We start from the raw sequence: 20,865 nt of genomic DNA, 5'->3' as shown, positions 1-20,865 counted from the left end.
CTAGCCACTGACCCTGGCACTTGTGCCGTGGGAGGTAGGCCCCTCTTGTGAGGGGTGACAGCTGGGTCTCCCTGAGAGGCGGCCAGGGGAGGGGCAGGTCAGGGTGTGGACGGTGCAGGACGCATCTGCACACCTGTGATGGGAGGGGCTGGCAGAGGGTGGGGCCCCAGGACCTGGGTCCAGGGGCTTCACTCAGCGTCCTCCCAATCCCGGGCCCCCCCCCGCCCCCGTAACATTTCTGACCGGCTCCGACTTCCTTCTGTTCAGGACCGGGAGCAGTAAAGCTGTCTCCAGCGTGATCATAGACGCCCAGGTCTCTGAGGATGAGGACGACCAGTTTGTGGTGGAGGCCGCGCCCCAGCTGCCCGAGGCGCCGGAGCAGGAAGGGGTCAGTGTGTGGCCTGGGGGTTTCGTAGCTGCCCTTGCACTCGGGCATTCGGGTGTGGGTGGAGGGTTCCCTCTGGTTTCTCAGTCAGTTTTCCGCCCTCTCTGATCTCATTGCTCCTCTGACATGCTCCTCAAAAGCAGGATTTGGAGGACTCGGCAAACCCGGGTCCCCGTTTTCGCCCTTCCTTTCCCGCGCAGGTGCAGGCTGTGGAGCTGGATGAGGACGAGAAGCACGGTGAGTCCCGGCGGGGGAGCGCGGCAGACTTGGCTCCGGCAGGCCTCGAGTGTGTGCCGGGCAGGCACGGGTCCCTCTGAGCGTGGGGCTTTCTGTCCTAGGAGCCAGTGGGCGCTGCCCCATCCTTAGGGGACTTGTGGGCACCCTGCACCCTGGGGCCAGCCGAGAGCTCTGCTCTGGGGGACCCCTGTTCTTAGTGTGTGGTTACTTGGGGTCATGCAGCATCGCGGGGCATCCCCAGAGCAGCAGGCCTGGCCTACTGTGTGCTCTCGTCCCCATGCCTTACAGTTCACCCCCGGGTGGGGAGTGTTAGTCCTCTGAGGCTGCTCAGAGGCAGTTCACAGTTCCCATATTTGTCATTGTTTTACATGCTCATCTGCTTTGTTTTTAAACTTGTGGTAATGGAAAATCTATTTATTTCTAAAGTTTTTTTTTTAAGATTTTACTTACTTTCAGAGAGAGAGAGAAACATCACTATGTGGTTGCCTCTTACTCGCCCTTTACTGGGAACTGGCCCACAACCCAGGCATGTGCCCTGACTGGGTGCCGAACCGGCAACTGTGGTTGCGCTCAATCCACTGAGCCACGCCAGCCAGGGCTAAAGTTTTTGTTTCTCTCGCCTTTCGAGGAGCTGGTTTCTTTGACACTCTGTGAGATGGTAGAGTTGGTTTCCAGCACCAGTGGCTGTGTCCCCTTGCTGCAGGCTGTCCTTTACCAAACAGAGGTGCTGGGCGCTATTTTCAGTGTGGAAGGGGGCCGAGTGAGGGCTCCATTCGCTTCCCAGCCCCCACAGAGCAGAGCAGCTTCCCAGCGCGGGGCACCCCCGGGACCTAAAGCCGCTGCTTTTCCACAGGGGGACTTGTCACGAAGATTCTGGAGACCAAGAGGGATTATGAGACGTTGCAGCTGCCCCCCAGACCTGGGGGGAAGGTGAGGCTCTGTCTGCTGCCGCCGGCACCTCTGCGCTCTGTCTCTCAGGCTCACGCTGGAGCCTTGCCCGCCCCCTGGGACGCTGTGATGATTTCAGGGTGGCGCCCCCTCAGTGGGAGGACAGACACTCGCCGAGTCACGTGACCTCCCTGGACCCTGCGCCAGCCCTGTCCTGGGTGGGCAGCAGCCTCCCTTGGGGGCTCAGGAGTCCAGGCCAGACGTCTGCCCTGCACTGACCCTGAAGCCCCTGTTTCACAGCAGGTGGAGCCGGCTGCCCAGCCCCCGCTGGTTGCAGAGTGAGGGGCCGGGCTTTCAAGTCTGGCTCTTACAAATGGGGCTCCCAGCTCCGGGCTCCCCCTGTCTCTCTCCAGCGTGCACTGTGGTTTTACTGAGACCTGGGCCTCCTGTCAGTGCTTCGCTTGGGCATGGGGCGCTGCGGGGCACCTGCAGGCCAGGCGGCCTGACAATAAGTGTTGGCTGTGGGTTTCTGACAGAAGGCGGTGCCCTGAGGCGTTTTATCACCAGCCACAGCCCCCGTGTCTTCTCCACACACATATCCACTAGTGGCTACTTGCTGTGTCCGTCCTGCTTCCAGTGGCCTGCTTTGTCCTGGAGCCCGGCCTGGCGTAGCCCAGGGGAGAGCGTCCTGCGTCAGGGCCCTCTCCACAGATGCAGGGTCGCCGCCTCCCTGGCTGGGTGTCTGTCGCCCTGAGCAGGAGTCGCTGCCTTTGGGCTGTTTCTGTGGCGATCTCTGAGGCCTCAGTTGGTTTCAGTTTTGCGGCTCTGATTTTTATGCACACTAGGCCGGGTTTCAGAGTTTCTTCTGAAGGGTGCGTGTCAGAGGGCTGGGTCTTTTGACTTTAGAAGATAAAAGAAGGAAAAGCGCACTTAACTGCTGGAAGGAGGCAAGCCCGTAAATGTTTCCAGGTGGGTTGCGAGGCTGCAGCGGGGGGAGGGGCGTGGCCGGCGCGGCTTTCCTCAGTGGGTTGGTGAACGCCAGATTTGCATCTCACCACTGGTCTTCAAAAAAACCCCGCAATTTCTTTTTAAATACAAGAAATTAAAGTGTACAGGGGAAGTTGCAGTCATTCTCGCCCTGGCCCCAGCCTCCCCGTCCCCAGCCGCCCGCCCACGCACACGTGCCCCCGGCTGCTGCACGCCCGGGTTGCTCCGCGAGGCGCCTGCCACCCTGTGGCTGTGCAGCGTGTTGTCCCCGAGACACTCCGGTCTTGACACTTGCAGCTCCAGTCTGTTCATTTTAATTGATGAGTCTGTTCATTAATTCCTTTACTGGCGACGTTCAGGCTCCTCCCGCTGTTCGCTGCAGAATCCACGCTTCTGTGGGCGCTGTCCGTGGCTGCCAGCCCACGGGAGTCGGCGGGCTTCCAGCCGCCGTCCCCGGGGCTCTCTGTCGAGGGTCAGGTGGCAAGCGTGCCCGGCTCGGAGTCGGTGCGGCAGGCAGCGGGGACAGCAGTCGGGCGTGTGCGGGCTGGTGTTGAGGACGCTGTGCTCCCCACAGGACCCAGCCTGGGGCTGTCGCCTGCGACCCCTTCACAGCAGCAGCTGAGTGCTCTGCATGGCGGCTGCGCCGTTTCCTCTGCCTGTGGGTGAAAGTCAGAGCACACACATGTGCCAGTCACGGTCCAGGCAGGGTCACGTCCATCACCCTCCAGAATCCCTTCTTCCCTCCTCTCTCCGTGCCCCACCCCGGCAGCCCCTCGCGCCGCGCGCCTCTGCCCTCTAGCGGGCATTTCTGAGAACTGCGTCCGAGTGGCGTCGTGCCGTGCACTTGCTTGCGGGCTGGCTGCTGTGTGTCCCGCCCATGCGGAGGCTTCTGTGGGGAGCAGCGCGGATGGACCCGGCTAGTTCCTTGCTCTGCTGAGCTGCCGTCGTCGTGGTTGTGGTCGTGGTGCCGGCGGCCCCACTGTGCGCTCATCTGCTCACTAGCCAGGGCGCCGCTGGGCAGCTGGTGCTTGGGACTCCCGGAGCGCGGCAGGCGTGCGGACCGGCCACTGGGCGGACGGACATTGCTGTCCGCCGGTAGGGCTGCTGGGTCACAGGGCAAATGTGTGTTCGCCGTGACCGGAGACATCAGCCTGTTCTCCTGAGTGGTTCCACTATTATATTGGGTCGACCAAAGAGTTCCTTTTTTTTTATTCCTGCACGGTGGCTCTTAGTTGTCCTTAGCTGCACTTGAAACAATTGTGTTGGATTGTGTTGTGACAGCTGTCATGTCAGTGTGCACTAAAAACCTTATCAAAACTGGTGAAATTTTGTGCAGCCATTTTAATATTGACGATGGAAGAAAATATACAACATTTTCCGTGTATTATGCTTTGTTGTGTCAAGAAAGGTAAAAATGCAACTGTAACACGAAAAAGAAAGGACTTGTGCAGTGCGTGGAGAAGGTGCTGTGACCGAACGTGTCAGAAGTGGTTTGTGCAGTTTCGTGCTGGAGGTTCCTGGCTGGACGATGCTCCAGGGTCAGGTGGACCAGCTGAGGTTGATAGCGGTCAAATCGAGACATTAATGGAGAAAAATCAACATTCTGCCACATGGGAGATAGCCAGTATACTCAAAATACCCAAATGAATGAAGTTATTGGTGAAAATAAAAAATGTGTCTTCCGTTTTATGGAAAAAAACTAAACGGACTTCTTGGCCCGCCCAACACTTTCCAGCCAGCAGTGTGGGAAGGTTGTGGTCCGCTCGCTTCCTTAGCCTTGGGGTTTCCCGTTGGTTTCACCGTACCTTTCCCCGGCCGCGCCCAGTCATTGTCCACTTGGCCCCTCCTCCTCGCTCTCGGTGCTGGGCGTCCAGATGCTGCCCTTTCTGCCCACTTCTCTAGTGGGCGTGGTCCTCTCCCAATTTCTGTCTGAGTTCCTTTTTGGTGGCTAACACGTGAATCAGTAAGGATTAGGTTTACCTGCGAGGGAAGGAAAGATCTAGAACAGTGGTGGCTTCCATGCAGCAGGAAGTGCTTCCGCTTGTGTGCTGCCGCCCAGAGTGGCCTTGCACCTCCCCTCTGCTCTCCAGCCAGTCGGGCCTGCGGGAAGGCGGGCCGGGGCAGGGCCCACAGAGCCCACCCCTCTTCTTTCCGGCTGTCCTCTGGGGGCTGTGCACACCCCCTCCCGGCCCTTGTCACTGAGGGAACCGAGAGGTGAATCTTCATTCCAGGCATCACTGGCTCAGCAAACAGTCAAGTTCCATGAACACAGACTGGAGGTTGCCGGGTTTCTTGCTACCTGGCAAGCTCAGAAAACGGCGATGTTGGCCAGCCACGTGGGTGAGTAGAGGAGGCTGCCCACCGTCAGGGGCTGCAGGGTTCTGGACCTTGTCTGCTGCGCGTGGGCTGCCCTTGGCGGCAGGGAGCTTCCGTGAGCAGAAACGGGTCGGCCACCAGTCTCACGGCGTTTCTCTAGGAAACAGTTCGTTTCATTCACATTTTACGAAGTCATGGCGTGAAGATGTTTAAAGTCCATGTTCTGGTTTTAAAAATACATTGTAGCTATAGTTTTCCTTTATTTCAGAAGTGCCATCTTTTCTTTACCCTTGATGAGACTTTTTAAAAACTTCTTGTTCAAGTACAGTTTTCTGTCTTATATTTCCAGCCCTGCCCCTCCCCCCAGTGTTCCCCACCTCCCTGATGAGACTTTTTAAAAACTGTTGAAATAGACACCCTCTAGGAAGGAATCAACTTTTGATTTTGTAGACGATCACTTTCCTGATCGCTTTAATTTCATTGATTTCTACTCTTCATTTTTCCTTTTAATTTCTCGAGGTACTCACTTTTTCTGGCTTCTTGTGTAAAGCTCATTAGCTCATTTATCTGTAGAATGTCATTTTAAAAATTAACATATTTAAGACTTTACATTTTAAGCATGCTTTGTCCTTAAGCTTTAAATTCCTTGAATAATAAGTTAATGTTAAATATTAAAATTTCTTGAATTTTAATGTAAAGTCCTTTGTTACTTCTTTTAAACATGTGGGCTACTTAGGTTTCTGTTCTTTAGCTTTCAAGTGAAGAGTTTTGGAAAAGCCTCTTTACTGGCACCGAAGCTGCACGTGCGAACAGCGCGGTCTGCGTGACTCCGACTGGTGGCCTCACCGCGGTCGTGTTCGCGCGCGCTCCAGTGGGTGCGCAGGGCAGGGCATCTCTGCTTCCTGCACCCCGTCCTCGTCCCCCAGAGGTGGCTGTCACGCACCTGAAGCAAAGGTCCCTTGTGCCTGCCTCTTATTATCCACGTACACAAGTGGCTTTAACATCAGTGGCTCGGCTTCTCTCCACCTCACTCGGAAGCTCAAAGAGCGGATGTTTGCTCTGCTCTGTACCTGAGCGGCGGTGCCCGTGGTCGGCGGTGCCCGTGGCCTTGGCCCTTCTCCCCTTGGGGCCTTTGTTTCAATGCTGAGGAAGTGCGAGTCTGTAACCCGGGCATCTCTCCAGCCTGACTTTGAAGTTGCCTTGGAAGAAAAGCCGTTTCTTGTTGTGCTGTGGGTTGCATAATGCGTTACAGAGTAAATGTGTGACTCAGACCGCTCCGAGCCGTTTTTTATTATCCTGACCCATTTGTTCTCTTTTCAAGAGGAAATATTAAACTTTGTTAATAGTAAGATACTAGTTCATGCCAACATTTTTCCCTTCAGACTTATGAAGTTTTTAATAAACAACCAGAAAAGCACTTTTATTAGTGTTTCTTATGCTTTAAAAGTACTTGCTTTTTAAACGTTTTAAATGAAGGAGCTTCAGAGTGATGGCCTGCCGTTTCCAAGGCGGCTCCGTCACTGTAAAGGGCCGTGTGAAGGTTCCTGCCTCCTGGCTCTCAGCTCCTCCTTCCCCCTCATCTTCCTGCTCTTGGCCCCGACCCTCTCTTCCGACTGGACATAAATCCCAGACACGGGCTCTGTTTGCGTGCGTTTGTCCTTTTCAAGCAGATGGAGAGTGTCTCCCTGTGTAGGTGTCTTTCTCCTCCCGTTTCTCTCTGTCTGTGGTCTCACTCCTCGCCCTCTCCGTGCTGGTGGCCCCGACTCCCCTCAGGTGGGCCCGTGGGTGTGCGCACGGTTTATCTGCACACGCCCATCTTGCTGCCTGTCTCATGGCGAGGGCCCTGGTGGTGAGGGGGGCGGCTACGGTTTTCAGGGAGCATCGGCTGGGGACTGGAACTGCTGTCTCTTCAAATGCCTCTGGATGGATAAAATGATCTTATCATGGACATGTCACATTTTAATTATAGTAATTAGCATGTAGCAAACAGTAGCTAAGTTCTTAGGAAAGTCAGGGGTTTCAGTCTTACTCTCCTTTATTTGGTTGATTTAAGTAGCTCTAAGTTATTCCTTATTTTGATAGCTAGGTGGTGCAGTTTCAGCACAAATACTTTAACCTGGTTGGGAAGTGCAGCTCAGAGCTCTGCCGCTTGCACTCGACCCACGTGGCTTCAGCTTGGGTGTTTGTGGTCCCCGAGTCAGAGTGAAAGGGGCAGACGCCGCGGAGGCTACCTGGGGACCGCTGGCCGATTTCAACGACTAAAAGTCGTTGTTGTCATTATTTCAGGAAATAAGGTGAGAGTTTGACGGCCCCAAGTAACACAGTGTCTTCCAGGACACTCAAGCCCAGGTTTTGAGTTTCGGGTGTGGAACTGTCACAAGCAAGTTATCCCCAGTTCCACTTAAAAATACCTGCACTCCTGTGCCGTGGCTCTGTTCCAGACCCTGAGACCGGCGTGGAAACCGTGCCGTCACGGCACACGCGCGTGAACTTGGCGAAGGTGGCTGTGAGCAAATGGGCTCCTTGTGTGTCGACAAAGGCTGCGATATGGATGGCACATCAGAGTACTTTTTTAAAAAGTTGTATTCATTTATTTTAGACAGAGGGGAAGGGAGGGAGAAAGAGAGGGAGAGAAACATCAGTGTGTGGTTGCCTCTGGTGTGCCCCCTACTGGGGACCTGATGCCACCCAGGCACCTGCCCCGAGTGGGAATCAAACCAGTGACACCCCTGTCGCAGGCCAGTGCTCAATCCACTGAGCCACTCCAGCCAGGGCAGAAATATCAGAGTACTTTTACCTGAAAAGAAACCCCCAAAACCCTATGACTTAAGGAAACTGGATTGCGAATGTGCAATTAGCTGTAGTCTTAGAAACATTTCCGAGTTGAGTGGTCATCTTTTGTTCAGTACGTTTACTCAGTGAATGGTAGTATGAGAATGAAGACCCGAGTTTTTACTCAAAACTTCAACTTCAAACTCACACGATGTACTTACCACGTTTTTAGGTGTTAGCCACTCCTGGCTAACGGGTCGTCTCGGCCCCGGTTCCGGCGGTGCCGTCTGTGTGCTCTGCACAGAAAACGTTTTCAGTCTGGCCCTTGTGGACAGTGCGGGTCTGTAGGCGCGACTTCAGCTGCTCCGCACCGCAGACCCCGGGGCTTAGGCGGATGGACTGTGACACCCTGGTGGACGCATGGGGGCCACGTCCTGCTGGCCCCGGGGTGGACGTTGGGGTGAGGACTGGAGTTCAGGCCGAGGCCGGTCAGACTGGGCTGAGGGGCGAAGCTCCTAGAGAGGGCCAGTCATCTGGAGTGTGACCATCAGGGCCACCCAAAGTCGCCACAGCCGGCTACCCAAGCCCAGCGGACAGGGTGGCCCTCACTCTTGTTAAGGCCCTCGCACACCCGGAGTCTGTCGCCCTGTGCCGTGTGCAACGGCGGTGTTTCCCCCTTTCCACACTCGTCCACCATGGGCGCTCTCTCAGGATTCGCTTGACCAGGAGTCTGCAGGCTTCCTCGGGAAGGGTCAGGTGGTCTGGATTTCCAGCTGGGCGCTGGCTCTCTGGCCCCTGTTGTCTGGGTCTGGGGTGCCCTTGTGGACAGCGCCCCGAGGGGTGCGTGTTCCCGGTTCCAGGCAAACGATCTGCAGGTGCCGAGATGGGAATTTGCCGACACACCGTATTAACCACTTAAAGGTGTGAACTGCTCGGGGCGCACGTCCCCAGGCCCCGCGTCCGGTGGGGTTCTGGCCGGTCCTCTCACCGCCAGCAAGCACTGTGGCCAGCGCACTGCGGGGCCCATGTCCTCAGTGACAGCGTATCCTTGCGCCCTGGAGCTTATTCTGCTCTTGCAGATGCTGAGTGTTGTCAGTCTGTTCTGCTTGCTGCCCGTGGGTGGGAATTTACAACCAGCTCATTGATGAACTGATTGTTTTCAAGCTGTGCCTGTTGATTCTTCCATTTCTCTACTGTGGCAGTGGCTAGACACTGACCGGCTAAGCGTCAGATGCAGGTGGGGCGCAAGGACGTGAAGGGACTCATCCCAGGCCGACCCGACCAGGAACCGGTGAGCCGGCCTCGGGTTCACCCCCAGGCCGTGCCCTGGCCCTGAGCACACCCGAGTCACACCTTCAGGCCCGCCTGCCCAGTCCTCGGCCTCCCTGGGGTTGCCTGACGGCCCGCCACACCTTTCCCTCCTGCTTTTCCTCGGGGCTGCTGTGGGGCTGACCCCGTTCTGACACTCGTGGCAGCGCGTGCGCGCGCACACACACACACACACACACACAGAGTCCACTCCCCGGTGTGGGCCCGGCTGCGACTGGGTGCGGGCTGCCGTCCTGCTTTTTCTGCTGCGATCGACGTGATCCGCTCACACCCAGTTCCCTAGGGGCCACATACAGCTTTTCTAACCTCAGCTACTCTTACGTTCTGGGGACAAAACCAGTGTCACTGTGCCGTGTTGTCTTTTTATCCATTCGCCACTAGGTTCTCGGTGCTCAGGAGTGTTTTCCCACTTACATTCGTGGTGAGACGGCCCTGGTGTTCTTCCTGGGACCCTGGTCTGGGCTTAGCCCCGGTTAGGGATGAATGGGAGGCTCTGGCCCAGGGGCTCCACCGACTAGAGTGTCCTCCCACCGAGCCAGCGGGGCAGGTTCAGTGGCGGGCGGGATCGCGCGGAGTCAGCCCGTGAGCGCATAAATGGGCGGGGCAGCAGATGGATGTCTCTCCCTCCCTCCTTCTCTGTCTAAGATGAATTTTTAAAAAGGCTTCTGAGAGTGAGGAGACATGCATTTAAAAGTGTGAATGGAGAGAGTTCTCTCCTTTCCTCAGGGCGAGCTGTGGGCGCGGGGCCTGCGCCCTGGCAGGGCGGCTGCTCCGTGAGGCGTCTGAGCGCCGTGTTTCCTCGTGGGGACACTCAGACCGCTCTCACTTTTCTGTCGACTGCGGGGGTGCTCAGGCTTCCTGGCTCTTACGTCAGTTTCAGTTATCAATTCCTTTAAAAGTGGTCAAGTTCATTGTCTTGGCAGAATTCTTTTAAATGTGGCTCTATTTATAGTTTTGCTCTCTTTATTATACTGCTTATTTGTGTTTTTTTTGTTTTAAATCATTTTTTAAACCACCAACTTTTGGTTTTGTTGGTTTTCTCTTTTGTAGCTTTGTTTTTCTTTTCACTGATATCCCCAACTTTTAAAAAATTTCCTTCGTTTTACTCTGCCTGTTCTGGAAGAACAAAAGTCAGGCCTAGGAATTACTAAAGCACATATTTTGTTAAGTAATTAATAGCAAAGTGGGATATAGTCTAGGACTGAAAACTTCCTTGTTAGACAAATGTAGTCTCATCTGTCTCCTTGAATTGTTGGTTTTGTCCTCATTTGTGCTGCCACATCTGGCGAAGAGTCCATTGTTAAAAAATCAAGCCGGTTGTAGCACCTGTGGAACATGGCTCGTGCTTGTCACGTGGAACCGAACACCCACCAGTGAGGGTGTCATCTCTCCGGGAGACGAGGCCGGTGTGCGGCCCTGTGTCCGTCAGAGGGGCTGCTCGGGAGCTGGGAAGAGCGGTACTTGGAACTGGCCGCCAGGTCCGGGGACGCAGGGACTCCCCGCAGACTCGGGGACGGGGACGGGCAGTGCAGTCCTGCTGAGGTCGTCCGCAGGTTGCAGCTAGCGCCGAGAGAAGTGAGGTTTCGTTTGGGGGGGACACTGTGTTGGAAGGTGACGGCAGCCTGTCAGGTCAGTCAGCCCCCAGGGCGAGACCTGTCAGCAGAAGAGCTCGAGGCGAACGGGGGGCCGTGGCTCCGCAGAGGCTGGCAGCCGGCTGGCGATGGCGGGGACAGTGCTCCCCTGCAGAGCTGGGACACCCATGCTGGTGCCGTGCGTGCCTCTAGCAGGACCCTTCTGGTAACTAGATCGAGAAGCCAAGGAGTCTTCCAAGAAGCAGAAATGGTCTGGAAAAAACCAAGATGTTGTGTTCCTGGATGGGAAACTCAGCCTCGTGGTCACGTCCTGTCCCTGAAACTCACTCACACATGCAGTGTGATTCCCGTAACCGCTCGGGGCGGGCTCGGGAACTTGGCCAAGAGTATTCGGAAGTTCCTCTGGAAGATAAATACGTGGGGACAGCGCTTCATAAAAATGTTTGCAAAAGCCCGTGTCGGGCCAGCCACGCCTCGTTCTTAGCGGTCACTGTGGGCAGAGAAGGGAGCACTTTTGCTGAGAACGCGGGCCCCGCGTGTCCCCTGCACGTTGTCCGTGTGAGGCGACCATCCTTAGTGTGTGTCCGTTTCTCGGGTTGGTGCAGAAGGGCGGTCTGACTCCCGTCCTCTCTGTGCCGTGCGCTGACCTCTGCCTCAGCCATAGCCACCCTGGGCCCAGGCTGCGGAGACAGCTCTCGGGCCTCTGCGGGGCCGCGCTGCTGGTCCAGGCCGCTGACTCTGCGGGACCCACCCCAGCTGCCCACAGGTGCCCCCTCTGCCTCTCCTCTGGGCGAAACCTGCCTGTCGGCCATCCGTCCCTGCAGGCTCCAGAAGCTGACGCTTACGGAGAGAAAGACTTGCCGGCGCCGCTTTGTGTAATCCGCAAGCAGCCTCTGAGACAGGTGCTCCCCCATTCTCTAGGCGAGGAAACTGAGGCTCGAAAGCTGCCTTGTGCAAGTGAGGTGGAGGGCGGGTCGCAGAGGTTGGGAGTGGCCCGAGTGCGTGTCTGTCTGCAGTAGCTTCCCGAGCAGGTGGTGTCCCCGGGAAGGCGGTTCACGTGTCCTCCCGCGTGCTCCTCACCTGCACCCATCACGCGGTGGCGGCCACGGGACTGGGTGTGCTTTCCCCGTCGTGCGAATATGACACCGCGTCAGGCGGCGGCCGCCTCAGGGTCTGCTGGGGTGCAGTCCTCCGGAAACTGACGCTGCGGCCTAGCGCTGAGCTGGGTGTGCCCTCGGGCCGCACACTGCCCTTCCGGGCCAGGCCCCGTGCTGGTGTCCTGGCACGCGCTGAGGTTGTCTGGGGCCGCAGGTCTGTGAGAGCCGCTGGGCAGGAGGTAGGGGCACCGCGCCATGTGGGCCACTCTGACAGGCGTGGCCTCCCTTCCCCGTTCCCGACAGCGAGGGTGCTGAGCGTCGTTTCCTGGGCTTGTCGGCTGCCGGTGCCTCCCCTTCGGTGGGGTGTGGGTGGGTGTCTTTTCTCCGTTTTCTAACTGGGTACTTGGCCTTTTTGCTGTTAAGTTTTGAGAGTCTGTGTATGCTCGACACCAGTTCTTTGTCAGCCGTCGGGTCTGAAAGAATATTCCGTCACCCTCTGACTCGCCTTTCGCCCGCTCAGCGGGGTCTCTCGCTTCGCCATGGTTGTCGTTTTCCTAGAGGCCCCTCGGGCCGTTTTCCAAGCTGTTTTGCTGTCCAACTCTGTGCCTGGCCCACGATTGCGAAGGCTTCTTCCTGAGGCATTGGAGGTTTTGTGGCAGCGCACGACCCACTGGGAGCTGGTTTCTGTTTCGCCTGAGCCTTCCCTGCCGGCTGACCCGCTGGTCCGTGCCGTGTGCTGAAAGGCCGGTTCCCTAAATGAGCTGTTTCTGCGCTCTGTCAGAAAGCGGGTGGGTGGGCTCCGGGGAGGGTCTGTTTCTGGACTCTGTGTCCTGTTGCACTGGTCTGTTGTCACGCCGTCGCCATCACTGTAGCCGTATCACGGGTCCTGAGTGGGCCTCCCTCTTTAATTGCCTGGCTGCTGTGGCAGCCTCGTCTGCATCCCCCAGCGTGGTGCTGCTGGCCACGGCCTCGCTGTCCGAGGGCAGGTGGGCAGCCTCCCTCCCTGCATGCCGCCCCAGGTCCCCAGCTTGCCCTCTCCAGGGTCTGTCCTCCCTGTCGCCTGGTGAGCTAGGTTCCTCGGCGTCTGAGTGGGGGAGGGGGTGTGGTGGCGTGCATGCAGGGTCAGGTCCCCTTCCCGAGCTCCTGTGACAGGACCACAGTAAGAGACTCCCGCACCCTTTGGGGTGGGGCGGGACCCTCCGGCAGCGCTGTTCCCGCTCCCCGACCTCCTGCCCCAGGACTGAGCATCCTCCTCTCTCCACATCTCTCCTTGACGGCAGGAGAAGTCGCTTGTCTTCGAGTCAGCGTGGAAGAAGGAGAAGGACGTCGTCTCCAAGGAGATAGAGAAGTTGCGGGTGTCCATCCAGACCCTGTGCAAGAGCGCGCTTCCCCTGGGCAAGATCATGGACTACCTGCAGGAGGACGTGGACACCATGCAGAACGAGCTGCAGCTGTGGCGCAGCGAGAGCCGGCAGCACGCACAGGCCCTGCGCCGGGAGCAGAGGTGGGGCGTGGGGGGCGGGGCAGGGACGGGGGCGTGGTGAACCGGGGTCACGGTAGGTGGGGGTGGTCAGGAGAGCCCCTAAACTGCCAGCCCTTTCCAGGGTCTACCAGACAGCGTGCCCACAGAGCCACAGGGCCAGGGTGAAGCAGCGATTATTACAGCCACGTTTGTGGGGAAGAACCCGGCAGAGCGCACGCACTCGGACGTGAGGCCTGAGTAACTCGTGTCTAGAAAGCAGGCATGATGCGATTAAACAGCACGCTCCGCACACGCACCAGTCCGCTACAGCGGGACTCGTTTTGTGCGCTCCTGGTGCCCCTGGTGCCCCTGGTGCTGGCTAAAGCGCCCCTTTGCCGCCAGCAGAACCAACACGGGCACGCTGGCAGCTGTCAGGGTCCCCTCTGTAGGCGCCAACCCCGGCCAAGTCGGTACCTGCACAGTCTTCGGGGTTTTGTTCACCACGGTCAGGTCGCTTGGTGGTGTCCAGGGGGATGCTCTGCTTACCACCCTCGCACGCCCTCCTAGGCTGTCCTGATACACCGAGGACCCGCTGTCTCTGGGCCCTGCAGGGGGAGGCGAGCTGAGGCCCCGGACTCAGACACAGGCCAGAGTGCTAGTGGCTGATGCTGGGCCCCGAGTGTGGCGGCCTGCTCGGGGCGCCGCCGGCTTGCTCTTTGCCTCTTTTTGGAAAAGCGAGAACCCTCTTTGGATGCCTTCAGGTCAGCGAGCAGGCACTAACTCAGCCCTGGGTGAACGCGAAGGTTGGAACAGGAGTTTTCCAGAAGCGACAGAGCCTGGCTCGGCCTGGCCCTTGTTATGTTTTGGCTTAATATGCTGAAACCATCATCCAGACTTTTCTTCCTGAAGATGCCCCACTCCACTTTGCGGTGGGGCGGCTGCGCACTGTGTCCCTGTGCGCCCCTGCGCGCAGACCCCCACAGGGAAAGGCAGGTCGGATTGGCCCTCCCACCGACCCCTGCTACCCCAGAGTCTGACCCCTAGTGAGAGGCCCCCCCCCCCCCCCNCCCCCCCCCCCCCCCCCGCCGCCGCCTTGAACAGGGAGTGGGATGGGCCTCAGTGGGGACCACTGAGGAGGGTGAGCCTGTCCTGGAGGCTGGGGCCCCACACCGAGGCAGGTGGGGCTGTGCCAGGCTGTGCCAGGCTGTCCCGGGGGCGCTTCTGGGTGGTGGCAGGCCTTACTGCTCAGCTCCCTGCGGTGCCCCCAGCCTTGGGCAACACCAGCGATTCCAGGGCTTTGGGGAATATTAGCTTCCTTTGTGTCAGTTTCACGTTCAGCTGCCCTTGGGCTGTGATGGGGGATGAGCCCCGCACACTTAACCAGATGGGAGGTGTTTGTCCCGTCAGCACCGTGGTACACGCCCGTGTCCCCGCCCCTCCCTTTGGACTCGACTGTGGAAAGGGCACACCCTGGGAGAGGGGCGGAGTGGCTGGAGGTGCAGAGGGATGAGAAGGGACAGCTGTCCTGACTAAAAGTAGGTGGATTCCAGACGGAGCAACGGCGGCACGTCTGAGACAGGGCAGCCCCTCACGGCTGCTGCCTTCTCTCCTCAGCATCACCGAGGGCGCCGTGGAGCCCCTGCGGGCGGAGCTGGCGGAGCTGGAGCAGCTGATCAGGGACCAGCAGGACAGGATCTGCGCCGTCAAGGCCGCCATTCTGAGGAACGAGGAGAAAATCCAGAAAATGGTGTACGGTCTCAATTTGAGTTCGAGACGGTGAACCTCTGGTTTCAGTGATTCAGAGTCTGAAAATAAAAAGGAGGGTGGAGCAGCATCACTCTGAGTGTCAGTTTGCAGAGAAAGTGAACGGTTAACAACGAACCTCATGCAGCCAGGGTCCCGCGCCGTAAAGCTGTGGGCCTGCTCAGGTGTGGAGAGTCCCCTGGCAGGAGGACTTGCTTCCGAACGCCCTCTGGGGACTCCTTGCAGCCTGTTCCGTGTGCCTGCAGGGGCCTGTCCCGTCTATTCTCTTCCCGAACCCTTGCACCCTGCCGCTGGGCCGCCAGGTGAGCAGCAGGCACAGACGTTCCCGGGGTCGGCCCTGAATGCAGAGGACTGCCTGTGGAGGCACTTAGTCCAGGGAGCGAAGCCTGAGCAGGAACGGATTCCATTTTTGGTTCATTTGCTCTTGAAAAGGGGAGATTGCAGCCTGTGTCTTATAAGGGGGGATGGGCGCTTGTGGTCACCCTCCGTAGCTGTGCACGCTTCTGGGTGTGGTTTTCTCAGCAGTCCTGCTGTCGGTGGCTCGTGTTCCTCACCCTTCAAGTTCACAAGTTTCAGGAGGTTCTGTGCGGCCCTCACGGCACCGTCTGGACGTGAGCTCATCCTGGCTGCCCTCGCTTTTGTTTGGCGTCTGTCCAGTGCCCTGGTGGGTGCTCCTGAGAGTCTGAGGGGGCCTTGCCCTCCCCTCCCTGGCTGGCCCTCCGCTTCGCAGAGCTTCGCACCTGTGCACCTGCCCGACCTGTGCACCTGCCCTCAGGTGTCCCCGAAGGGGACAACTGAGGTGGTCCCCTTCCTCAGTTGCTGAGGAAGGGAAGCGCTGATTCACGACAGTGTGTGATGTTGCCATTTTGGGGAGGAGATTATTTAAAACATTTTTTATAAAAAAACATGGTTTATATTTAGTTTTTCACGTACACATAACTCTGCATACTTAAGTCTCCAGTCGTGTGTGTACGGATTCCATTGGGAGACACACCTGCCGGTCCGCATACTATAAATTCTGGATGGTGTGTCTGTTACGTAACCAAGGGCGCCGTGTGCAGTGTCAGGGCTGCCTGTGGGAGTTGTGTGTCTGTGCGGGTCAGCTCGCCTTGCACGGCTGGGGTTCCCTTAGTGTGGCTTCTACAGTCAGCCTTTCCCTGGGGGAGCTACATGCTTTTTGAAGCTGAGCTCAGGATCCAATCACTGAGACCCACCGTTTAGAAACACCGGTCTTTCTGCCTGCGCTGTGGTCCTGCCTGGTCAGGTTGCACTGGGCCCCTTACTGGAGGAAGGGAGGTGTTTTAGTCAGCTGGTCCTTCGTGTGCTTAGCCGCGACCCAAATGGCGCCGCTTTGCTTCAGGTTAATGTGTCTGCCTTTTTGGAATTTGTATACACAGCTAGAAATTTTATGTTGCAAAAATTATTGTATGTGGGTAAAATTTTGTATGAAGTAGTCTATCAAATTGTATCATAAAGTTTATTTTTTCTTTTATACATAAATCATTAAAAATATTCACATATTTTTTCTATAAGTGTATGGGTTGTACAATTCAGTTCACACCTGGAAAAAATTTGTAGCATTTGGGTTTTTTCATTTTTGAAGGTGCATTTTGTGTTTCTCCAAAGGAAGTTCAGGGAAGGGACACCTGTCCCTGTTTCGTCTAAATGGGATCCTTCTGAGGCAGGTAAGCACTCGTCAAACTGTAAGGCCGTCTGTGGGGCTGTGGGAGCCTCTGATGTGATTGCAGACGAGTCCCACCAGGGCTACTTACTATTTTGATAAAATACACAGATGCGATTATGCACTGTTTTCTCTATGTCGGTTTCTAGGTTTTTAGGAAGTACTGGAGTCATCAGAAATTTTAGTTTAAAAGTGGAGCTGATGCTAACATATTCAAAGGAGATGTGTAAACCTTTGGAACAAATGATTCAAGACTAAAAAAATTAAGCTTTCCACTTGGTGGTATTTGTACTTTTTCTTTTCAACAAAGAACTTCAAAATAACAATGGCTGACATCTACGAAGAGAGATGCAGTCCCTCACCCTCGGTGAGCTGAGAGTAGGCCGGGTCTCAGGGGTCTGGCGCTCTGTCCAGCGTGTTGGCAGCGGCCCCCAATGCATCGCCGGACTTCTTGTCCAAGGTGCCCTGACCCGACTGAGCCTGACCTTCCAGGAGGGACAAGCTGGCCCAGGGCGGCCCCAGCAGGGTCGCTCGGTGGGTTAGAGCACTGTGGGTTCGATCCCTGCTTAGGGCATGTCCGAGCATCAACCAATGAATACGTGCACAAGAGGAACAACAAGTGGGTGTTTCTGTCTCTCCCCCTTCCTCTCTCTCTAAAGTCAATTTAAAAACAGAAAGATGGCCTGCCCTTTACCAGCTTTTGGATAACAGCCCGCTGTCCACGGTCCCAGGCTCAGGACAAGCCATTTGCTTGAGCTTCCACCAGACTCGGCTGCAGAATGAGGCGGGTGCACACGGTCTGGGCCCAGGTGTGCCCACCAGCGGGGGAATCCCAGCAGCCGCACTGCGCTGCGGGCCCTGGAGTCCCCGCCCACACCCAGAGGACGGAGAGCAGACCGCCTCCTGCCTCCCTCCAGGGTCCCCCGGCCCCACCCCAGAGACTTGAGGTGGGCTCCGGGTTGATCCCCACTGTGACGGCTTTGCCAGCAGAACGGTTTTGTGTCTTTCTAACAGGCCTCTGGGAAGTGGAGTTCACATGAGCCCTACAGGGGCTTAAGCGGCCCCCAGAAGGTCCCGTCTCGCCTGTTCTGTGTGTTTTCATAAAGGGCGATTGGAAAGGACTTGACTTTAATGCGGCAAGAAAAAAGACAATTAAATGGCTTTTTAAACTATAAAACAAATTCTAAAGTCCACATTTAGAGCTGAGTTCCAAATCATCAGCTTCTTAAGCTGAGCAAGTCCGTCTTTCAGGTGAGAAGTGGGGTTTGAAGTATTTTTTTGTTTTTTGTTTTTAGACAGAGGGGAAGGGAGGGAGAGAGGAAAAGAAACATCAGTGTGTGGTTGCCTCTTGCACGCCCCCTACTGGGGACCTGGCCCACAGCCCTGGCAAGTGCCCTGACTGGGAATCAAACCAGTGACCCTTTGGTTCGCAGGCCCGCGCTCAGGCCACTGAGCCACACCAGCCAGAACACCTCTGAGGCAGTGGAGTGTATGGGCAGGGAGCACGCAGAAGATAGTGTAGTAAGAGCTGAATCCCTTTGGGGTGAAGAACTTCCTGAAAGAGATTTTTCAGAGATTGTAGATGAAAAAGATGAATACTTGCTTTATAGAAATTTAAACTTTTCTATATAGCCAAGCAAAAGTGAACAAGTGAACAACCACCAAAAGAACTATTTGCAACGTCTCTAACGAAGAGACAAAGATTTTTTCTTTGAGTTCTTTTTTAAAAATTGTTCAAGTACAGTTTTTTGCCTTTTCCCCCACCACAGGCCAACACCCCAGCCCTCCCCACCTCCCTCCCGTTTCCACCCCTGATTTTTAATGGAGGAGGAAATACAAGCCACTGAGTGGCAGAGGAAAGATGTGTCAGGCAGCACATGAAAACCAAGTAGAACGGGGCAGAGTGTGGGAGTGCCTCACCGGTTATGAATACCAAGGTCAGCCCTGGCTCGGGTGGCTTAGTGGATTGAGCATGGGCTGCAAACCGCAAGGTCGCTGGTTCGATTCCCAGTCAGGGCACTTGCCTGGGTTGCAGGCCAGGTCCCCAATAGGGGATGTGTGAGAGGCAACCAACCACACGTTGATATTTCTCTCCCTCTCTCCTCCCTCTTTCCTGTCTCTAAAAATAAATAAATAAAATCCTTAAAAATAAATAAATACCAGGATCAGTAACTGGCTCTGAGATGCCCCGTGTGTAAGGACTGGCCACTTGTCACAGTTCGTGAACTAAGTCCTGAGCCCATGTTTCCGACTGGCAGACGTAAAGGAGATGGTAACACACTGAGTGATGCGGATGTGGTGTGAGTTCGGTGGTTGGGAGGGTGTTTCGGGAGTGCTTCTCATGGCGGAAAACGGGGCTATTTTGTTGACAGAAGTGACAGCTGAAGCTGGGACGTGACCACTGTCCTCACACAAAGGTAGGCAGAGGTGGGGTGGACCTGCCTCTGTGGCCAGGAACTGGCCATGGGTGAGATAGGGGGACCTGAGACTCTGGCTCTGGGTCCCCACGCAGACAGAACGCTCCGGAGGCACGTGGACGGCCTAGTAGCACGGGAGCTCGCCGTCACGGGAGGAGCACTGGCAGGGGCTGGCCAACCGCCTCTCGGGAGGCCAGTGGGGTCCTGCTGAGGCTGCCCGCCCCCACAAGGAATGGACCCCCCCCGCCTGCCCCAGGTCTGCACCCACCCTGCTTGTTCTGCCTCTGCCACCCCTCATGTGGATGGATGAGCGCAGTGGCAGCGCCCATGGCACTTTGGGGGCTCGTGAAAGTGTAAACTCAGCAGGAAAAAGCAAACTTTTAGCTCAAAGTAAATGTTTTAGGATGTAATGTTACTATATCTGCCTTTCTGTCAACGCAGTTGAGAAGTGAATTTTTCACACTCTCTTCGGAGCATGGGCACAGGTGACCCGGGCCATCATGCAACCCAAGCCTGTCCCTGGGCAGGACCCACCATGGAGGTGACCTCACCGTGCTCTGCAACCGGGGCCAAGGCAGCAGAGCCGAGCCCGAGAACTTCCGGCGGGTTTCTCGTTTCCAGGGCTCAGGGCTCAGGACTCAGAAGGAAGGCGTCTTTGGGGCAGCTTCAGTACTAACACTGGGATGCATTAAAAATAGAATTTCCAAATAAAACCCCTAAACCAGGGGTTTGGAGCACTAAGCTCATGTGGGTGGTGCGCGGGCACTTGGCGCCGGCAGCCACGGCGCCCCAGCCGAGAGCCGCTCCTGCCGCCCCTGCCGCCCGTAAAACTGCACACCCCTCCTGCCGCACCTGCCAAAACAACCGTTTGTGGGATTAGAGTGAATTCTTGGACCCCCACCAACGAACAAGGTCACGATTCATAACGAGCAAAGTGGTCCCTGGGTGAGTGGGACAGTGCTGGGGGGTCCCCTCATCATGGCCCCCCAGTGCCCACCCTGTGGGGCACCTCAAGTCCATGCTTGCCCCGCCCCTGTGACCGAGCCCCAGGCCCCGCCCCAGACCGTGGCTCCCTGGGCCTGTGCCCGGGACCCCTATCACAGTGCTCAGACCAGCAACTTTAACTTCCAGGGATTTTTCAAGCCATTATGTTAAAAGCAATGGATACTGAAAAGTCATCACTATTTTCAAAATTAATCTTACTGTTACCTACTCCCTTGAGGTCATCGGTGTCTTGTGTCCCAGGGTGGAAATCCTTCGTGCCCATCCTCCCCACACAGGGCAGCTCAGTCACTTGTGGCCAGAGGGAGTGTTCCCACCCCGGAGGCTGGGAGAGGGTGTGGAGCGATGTCACCCTGAAAGCTGAGGAAATTCCTCCCAGGGGTCACAACCGTCCAGCAGAGAAGCCACTCGCTGTGGACAAGCAAGTGAAGTCTCCTTGGCTCCCGCTCTCCTCTTACTTGTTAAAGCAAGTGAGGGATTGGCGGGATTACCCGTCATAGCGGTCAGAGCTGGCCCTTTGGGCGGCGAGGACCCAGGAGGTCAGCCCAGGCTGGCAGAAGCCAGGAGTAATTTCTGTGCACGTGGCACAGGAAAGAGCGCCCTCTAGCTGATGGTGTGGGAAGTGCAGGCTACACATCTTTACATCACGAATATTTTCAGAGTACATTATGTGTTGGGTCATTGAGAATGTGGATGACCCACCTCCCCTGGACGGAGCAGGAGGCGCCTGCTGGGGCCGGGGGGGTGTCCCCAGTGTCCCGGGGGGGTGCTCAGCCCACCCTGGAGAAGCCTGCCCTCCCCTTACGCCAGGGCAGCCCTGGTGTTCCTGTCTCGTTGCTGGGGCTTTGTCCCCCCTTCTAAGACGGTCTCCTTCCTTGGCAGCCTGTGGAGTTTCCCCTGAGTCCCCAGGCCCCTGTGGGGGCAGGTGTGTGGCAC

At 56.7% G+C, this 20,865-nt stretch overlaps 1 protein-coding gene across 4 annotated transcripts in view; it reads left to right on the top strand.

Annotated features, from left to right (window-relative positions):
* Positions 1 to 15,594, top strand: part of IFT54 (intraflagellar transport 54) — a 30,101-nt gene extending 14,507 nt beyond the window's left edge. For all 4 annotated transcript variants that reach the window (XM_037069195.1, XM_037069197.1, XM_037069196.1 and 1 more), the window contains 5 exons: positions 268 to 388; positions 586 to 622; positions 1,476 to 1,552; positions 12,884 to 13,107; positions 14,680 to 15,594. In XM_037069195.1, coding sequence (XP_036925090.1) covers positions 268 to 388; positions 586 to 622; positions 1,476 to 1,552; positions 12,884 to 13,107; positions 14,680 to 14,845 — 625 coding nt within the window. In that variant the 3' untranslated portion in view covers positions 14,846 to 15,594. The remainder of the gene's footprint in view (positions 1 to 267; positions 389 to 585; positions 623 to 1,475; positions 1,553 to 12,883; positions 13,108 to 14,679) is intronic.
* The last annotated feature ends 5,271 nt before the right edge of the window (positions 15,595 to 20,865 follow it).

The sequence above is a fragment of the Sturnira hondurensis genome, unplaced genomic scaffold (assembly GCF_014824575.4).
Source record: "Sturnira hondurensis isolate 20B ecotype Veracruz unplaced genomic scaffold, ASM1482457v3 Scaffold0018493, whole genome shotgun sequence".
Lineage (NCBI taxonomy): Eukaryota > Metazoa > Chordata > Mammalia > Chiroptera > Phyllostomidae > Sturnira > Sturnira hondurensis.
The sequence above is the reverse complement of the archived record's forward strand: the minus strand, read 5'-3'. Positions and strand labels throughout refer to the sequence as shown.